The sequence below is a fragment of the Salvia miltiorrhiza genome, chromosome 6 (assembly GCF_028751815.1).
Source record: "Salvia miltiorrhiza cultivar Shanhuang (shh) chromosome 6, IMPLAD_Smil_shh, whole genome shotgun sequence".
Classification (NCBI taxonomy): domain Eukaryota; kingdom Viridiplantae; phylum Streptophyta; class Magnoliopsida; order Lamiales; family Lamiaceae; genus Salvia; species Salvia miltiorrhiza.
Genome location: NC_080392.1, coordinates 11,681,576 through 11,689,012, shown reverse-complemented (window position 1 = coordinate 11,689,012; position 7,437 = coordinate 11,681,576). Strand labels below are relative to the sequence as shown.

General features: G+C 37.6%; 1 protein-coding gene across 1 annotated transcript; it reads right to left on the bottom strand.

Moving 5' to 3' along the window:
• Positions 1-5,525: 5,525 nt before the first annotated feature.
• LOC130988673 (probable carbohydrate esterase At4g34215) lies at positions 5,526-6,746 on the bottom strand. Its single transcript, XM_057912580.1, has 2 exons — positions 5,953-6,746; positions 5,526-5,877 (listed from the first exon to the last, which is right to left on the bottom strand). Exons 1-2 carry the CDS (start codon positions 6,538-6,540, stop codon positions 5,671-5,673), a joined length of 795 nt encoding a protein of 264 aa, XP_057768563.1. The 5' UTR covers positions 6,541-6,746; the 3' UTR covers positions 5,526-5,670.
• Between the last annotated feature and the right edge of the window lie 691 nt (positions 6,747-7,437).

The following is a 7,437-nucleotide window of genomic DNA, read 5'->3' as shown; positions in this document are numbered from 1 at the left end:
AATTCGAGATCTCATCGTAGAAAAACACTCGAATTTTTAAGCTATGCCCATGCCATCAACGTACTATTGGCGTTCGTTACGCTGCTCAATCTTCATGCTCGTGGTTTCATCATGCGACCCTTCGTGTGATTCTTCTTTCTCTATTTCGACCGTCCTTGTCGATGTCATCGTACATGAAGAAAAAGTTAAGGCATCTCCCTAAGTTCTCTTCTATGTTCCGTCGTGAGAGTGAGCATATATAACTTAACAGTTCTAAGTTCTTGTGATTCATACCATAGTCATACTTATTCATGCTTTATACATTTCAAGAAATTAACTTAATTAAAACTTGAAAGTACTTACCATAACCTCCGTTGAGCGTGACGAGATGTAGTGCCAAGCTTTTGTCAACTAGTTCAAACGTGTATTAACTTACTTAATCTAGACTCAACTTAGAAGGAATGAGTAGTACTCAGAGCAAAAGAAATGCTCTGATACCATTCTGTCACGACCGCACTTGCTAAGGATAGCAAATTCGGGAAAACCGCGACTAAGGGAGGGAATTTAGGAGCGGGAGTAAGAAAGGGGCATATTCGGTTTTCTTGATGACTCGACTTGTATAAAGAAATTATCGAAATATCTAGATATCAATGAAGGCCACAAGGGGACCGTACATAATATTATCCCAAAACGGGGTACTTAATAGTTTTAGTACATTATTAATAATACATATTGTTTGACATAATATCTTAACATAATCAGTGTTCGCAGCGGAATAACAATTTGAGTATATGTATGAAGACATATACTCTACTCTGAGGTAATCATCCTAGTTTGACAAAGCTCCGCTTGCACACTACATCCTCGATCACCGCTCAACCTGCACATTTAAAAATACATGCAGGGCTAAGTACAAAGTACTTAGTGGACACTTGCCGAAATTTACATACATGCATAATATTTTATTGTCATGCCTTTCAACAGTAGTAAGATACGAGGGTTTTCCTTTAAAGACTCGTATTTACCAAACATAATATCATTTCTTTCATCAATAACCCGCGCAGGTATTTTATATCATTAATTACCATATCAGTAACTCGTGCCGAGAGGGAGGCCTCCCTCTACGGACACTATGATCGGCCAACCCGCTAGATGACTCACGATCACAAGGTGTACACTAATTCCGAAGGGATTTGCGGTCCCATCCAGAATCCGAATTCGATTAACATCAGATAGGCAATTAATAATAAAACATAAAGCATTTAGGCATTGACAATATCATTTAAATTCATAAGCATAAAGTCTTAACAATTCTAATATATAATTTTAGTTTATACGTAGAAAGCCTACCTGAATAGCCGACTCACGGTTTAGCTCTAACTCTGGTGCTTGACCTTTAATCCGAGAAAATAAAATAAGATTCTAATTCTCGAAAAATCTCAATAAATGAGGATGCGTGAAATGATTATGCATGACTCATATTCCTTTAATTAAATTATGAGATGCTAATCCTATTTAAGGAATTAAAGCTCGTCTTATGAGGTCGGATTATTAATCTTTAATAATCTACTCATCTTAAAATAATCTAATTCACTTACTAATTAATAATTAGTAAGTCTTAAAATCTTCTCTAATTAAATTTAATAGAATAATTATGAAGACCCAATTAAAATAAAATAATCAAGGCCCAAAAGGAATTTAATTCGAGCCCAAAAGAATAAATTCGAAGCCCAGTGCATTAATAATATTAGGCCCAACATCAATTAATTTATAGAGCCCAACACATGAGGCCCAAGATAATAAAATCATGAAGCCCAATAAGTGAGCCCATCATCACCCTTAAAATAATTAGTAAATTTTAATATTAATCTTATCTCGTCAAAACCTTAGACTCAAAACATTATCACATACTACCATTTAGGTTCGAAACTATTTATTCGAACATCAACATGCGCATTAATCATAACTCGTTCTATTTATGTCATCAAGTCAAATATTCCGTCATTTAAAAAAAACAAAACCTATAATATTACATAGATAAATTATATCATCATAGATCATGCTTTCTCATACATAAAACAATTTAATCCTTTTCAAATAATCCATATTAATAAGTCGTTTGAAAAGAATTAATTTAAATGAGAGTTTAACTCAAAATATTTTATTTTATAATCCCTTTATAAATACTTGAAATAAAGAACTCCATTTAAATAATTAATTTAAAGGTCAATATATAATTAAATTAATCAAGCTCAATTTAAATTAATAATTAAGAGCTCAAATAATTTAAATAGATATAAGCCCAAATTAATTAGATAAATTAAGTCTATCATGTTTTTCTTTGAATAAGCCCCAAACAATTAAATTAAAATAGGCCCAAATAAGAAAGCCCAAAATTTTCGGCCCAAACCCGGCTCAAACCCGGCCCAAACCCAGCTGAAACCCGGCCCAAACCCAGCTCCCTTTTCTAACCTAAATATACACACACCAAATACACTCAAACACACACATTAGCTGCGCCCCATCTCTTCTTTCTCACTCTCTCTCTCGCCTTTCTCTCTCGGACCTCTCTCTCTCGTTTTCTGCCGTTCTGCCGCCGCCGCTGCCGTTCAACGGCGCCGTCGCCGCCGGCGAGCGGCGCGGCTTCTCCTTCTCTCTCCCTGAACTTTTCCCCCCCTCTTCTCCTCTATCTCTCTCGCTCAATCTCGGCCGCTGGAAAGGCACAGCAAGCGCAACCACGCCGATGTGCCGCCATCGCCGGGCCGCCGCCTGCTCCCTCATCCTCGCGGCAGATCCGTCGCCGCCGTTCAACGCCACGGCCGCCTGGAGCTGCTGCTGTTCGCCTGAGGTCGACGGATCTGGCCTTCAGTCGTTCGTCTTGCTCGGAGTTCCCGCCGCCGTTGGCTTGCCCGGAGTCGCCGCTGGCTGGCCCGCGATCGACGGCCAGCAGCTCGCTGGAGGAGCCGAGCACCGTCTCACAAAGGTAAGCCCCGGATCTCCCTATTCTCATTTCATTTTAAATTAAAAACTGAAACTCCTCTTTCCCTTTCTTGACAGATCGGAGACAACCGCGGCTCCGTCGCCGTCCGTCAACCGCCGGCGACGACGAGCCACCGAGGCTGCCCTCCCCCTGACCTCGACTCACACACGCAATCAGCCAACACAAAGGGTTTTTGTGCGAGAATCATATACTGTAATTGCTCAAATAAAAGTTTTAACTCTTTCCTTGTAACTTCAGTTCACAAGTACATATTTAGTAACTGTAAATCTATGAATTTGCTACTCATTTTCTTCATTTATCAAAGCATATGTAAATCTGAGTTAATGAGCATGTGTTGGTATTCTGGAGTTGATGTATACAATTGAAGGATATTATAATATATAAATTAGAAATATAAACCTTGAATGATGAAAGATGTGGTGTCGTTTCTTGGCTGCGAGAGAGATGGTAGATGAATGTGAGAGGTGGGAATTGGCTGAAAAATGGTGTAGGTTATAAAAGAAAAAATGGGGTGGCTTGGATGGAAATTCTTCAACTTACAGGTATGAACACTTTCAGCCTGCATGTAAGACTGAAGAATTTCCTTCAGCATGCGCTCCAAATTTCTTCAGCATGCTTTAGGATTCAGCATGCTTAAGATTATTCTAATTAAAATATCTAAGAGATTAATATATTAATTATATGGTTCCAAACTCATTTAAATACATTAAGACATATAAGCCTAATTCTTATTGAAGCATAAAATCCATTTGAGCTTGCTTCTAACATAAAATAAATTACTCATGGGCTTAAGTAAACAATCGATAAAAGATTCATATTTAACACTTCAGTGTTAAATTCTCCACAATAAATTAATGGACTCAAAATATATTTTGAGTGCATCATCTATTGAAAATAAAAAAAAATAAATCATCACATATATAAATTATCAAATTCATATAAGTTCGTATTTTATTAATGGATGCTGAACTCTAATTACCATAATAAATCCTTAAATCAGTAATTAAAAGTATATAATCCTTAATAAAAAGTCGGGTCATTACAAAAACTTGATTTAAGGGCATAGAATATTCTGCAATTTAATAAAATCTCAATATTGTAATTAAAAAAAACGCTCATTTACTATGATCGTATCATCTCAATTTAGTATTATTATTATTATTATTTTAAATAAATCATTTTGAAGGTGAGAAACTACAAAGAAAAAATCGAGAAACCAAACATGAACCAAAAGACAAGCAAACACATAATCAAAATTATAGAAACAAATAAAAGGAAATCAAATGAGAAACATACATTGAACTGTTGAGCATAGCCCTGAGCAAGAAATTAGAAAATGGGAAGCAATTAGAACGTAGACGTTGAGCATGAAGAAGATGGACCACTAGATCCCAACCCGCCAGAAATGGGAAGGCCACGGTGGCAGGCGGTGCCGTGGCGGCAGACTCAACAGACGGCAGTATGGTTTCGATTTTGGATTGTGAACTGTGAAGAACTCAATGGAAACTTATAACCTTGATTTTGGATTTTATATAGTTTTACATGTATGCGAATTTTTTTTTTATTACTATAATAGATTGACATGGCATATTAACAATTTTTTTAGTGAATAATCTCCATAATTTATAAATATATTATGAAATAATTTCTATATCTTTTTTATATAAATTATAACAGCAAATGATACCCGTCGAAATTCGACGGGTTACACACTAGTATACTTAATTTGAAATGGTATTTTCTGCAATGAATATCATAAAGAATTGTCTACGCAATCGGATGAGAGATAAATGGATAATTGATAGATTGATTGTATATATTGAGAAAGAGATTTTTGATGGTCGATCATGCAAATATTTCAATCAATGAAAACTCGTAAATCGTAATTCTAATAGACTTGAATTATTGTGTACTATAATTTTTTTAATGTACTTTATATTTATAGTATGTTTATATATATTTTGTGCCCCACAATAAAAAATTTCTGAATCCGTCCCTGGTTGGGGAGCAACTGTGTGTGCGTGATTCCAGTTTCTGATTTTATAGTTTCAATTCCGTTTTTCTCTTCAAAGTTCGTGAGTTAGCGGAGTGTTTTGTAAGCTCAATTTGTGGTATTCCAGATCGAATTTGTGAATAAAATTAGCTTGAGTTCTTGGTCCGTGGATGTAGGGAATTTTCCGAACCACGTAAATCCTGAGTTGTTTTTTGTTTTCTTGCCTAGTTTATCTTAACATTCTAGTAATTTAGATTTTGTTTCATGATTAAATTGTGTTTTACCCTTATTACCCATCACTGCATTTTTCCATTTGGACAATCTACAGTCTGTACAAAGTCGAAAATCTATTAATTCGTCTACTTTCCATAATTTGTTGCGTCAAACATTTAATTAATTGTAACAATACTTGATTCATGAGCATAATAATTTATCTATTTATATTTATTCCTCTTCTGTCTTTATCCGCCTTTTTTTGTTTGTTAAGGTAGACTGGACTTTTCCAACAAATTAAATTGTCGAACTTAAGAATATGTGTCATGCAGACCAATCTTGCAGAAATTCCAAGTTGTAAATCATATATATAGGCCTGATTCTTGCAGAAACTAATGCACTAATAATCGAATCTTAACATAAAAAATAAAAATAAATAAATACAAGCAGTACACCTAAGGAAAAGGAGAAGCCATTGACTAAGCTAGGTAAAATGCTTGACAAATGCATGCGCCATCTTTGAGCCCAGCTTCACTTGAGCGTCCGTGGTGAGGTGCAGCTTCTGGTAGTCGTCTACTGCCAAACCTTTGGCATCCACGCACATCAAGTTTGGAAGCTTCAAGTGCAACTGGATGCTTCTTATTTTTCTCGTCCCCGAATTAGTAGAAATATTCGGGGACGCCAAAGCCACCTACAACGTAACACATCATTATAATCAATCAATCTCCATTAATTACATTTCTTCTATACTGTTACATTTACATACCTGGATGATTGGCAGCGAAGGAGACGAGAGATCGTTTCGGACGTCATTGAAGAACGTCCTCAACCGATCCTCATACATGCCGGCAGTCGACACGTTAATGTCGTTCTCCCCTTGGTACCAGAGCATCCCCCGGAGCGCTCCTCCTTCCCTCAAGGCCGCCCGAGCCCGACTCATCAAGCGGGCGTAGAGGCAGCTTCCGCGTCTCCAGTCGGAGATGCCAGTCATTCCCACTGCACATGGAACCAAGCCGATGGTTCCAATAGTGGGGTCCCTCTTCAAGAGGGTGTTTGCGAAGGCCATCCCTGGCCCGATTCCCGCAGGAGCATTGCTGCCCGGGCAAGGCGCAAAGGAGATGTTTCCGTGTAGAGGCTCACGAGCCTCCTCCCATGCCGTCTGGTTGTTGAGACGGAGGATCCGTGGACTGGCTCGGCAGAGGGGAGGAGTGTATCCGTCCCATTTATTATGGAAAATGCCACCCCGGCCAGCCATATTGCTTTGCCCCGCCAGCAAGAATATTGCTTTGTCACAGGCTGAGGAAGAGGAAGCCCTAAGGAAGAAGGCTACAAGGAAGAATATCATCAGTGCCATGGTTGCGCTGCTTGTTTTCCAAAGGATGTGCGTTTGATTTAAGAGAGAGAGAGAGACAAGAGAATAGATGAATACGTAAAAGAGAGAGTGAGGCTGCAAATTATCTATCTATTAAAGCCTATATATAGAGAATTGAATACTGGATTTGATCATTTGAGACAATGAGTTGGACTTGGACTCTTATTAAGTTGCGATTTGGTTCATTCTCGGTTTAAAGAATGGAAGTTTTTTGAGCTAAATTTTTTTTACTAGTATATGAGACGATAGTTTCCATTTTGGGAAAGTTATGGGTATACTTGTTGTAAACTAATACGTTTGGTATCCATCAATCCGCTTTTCATCTCTGAATATATATTTCTTCATATCCTCATTTATTAAAAGTTGGGTTTCCATCACTCTGCACCAAATCTTTTCCAATATTATGAGAGAATAGACGATATGGAGAGAGAGAATATTAAGTAGGAGCAGTAGAGAGAGCTGAAAGTGTGAGGATATTAATTAGCTGATCCCTTCCCATAACCATATATAGACCATGGTAGGTTCAGACGGTAAAAAGTTAAAAACTAAGAGAGAGAGAGAGAGAGAGGCGAGAGAACGAGAAAAGAATCCACGAATAATACGCGAGAGAGAGGCGAGAGAACGAGAGAGGCGAGAGAGAGCTGACCCGATACTTGCGCGGGTATCGGGTACCCGATACCCTCCCAATTAATAAAGAGGGTTGGGTGAGGGCATGTAATTCCATAAAATTGCGGTTATCGGGTACCTGCGTCGGGCAAGTTTTCAGGGATATTTCTTCGTCATAGGTTTCATAGATAATTGATTAAATAGAAAGAATATTTTTATTTTTGTTTTTATTTTCAAAAAGCGGGATAAAATACCCTCAATTTGCAGCACAAA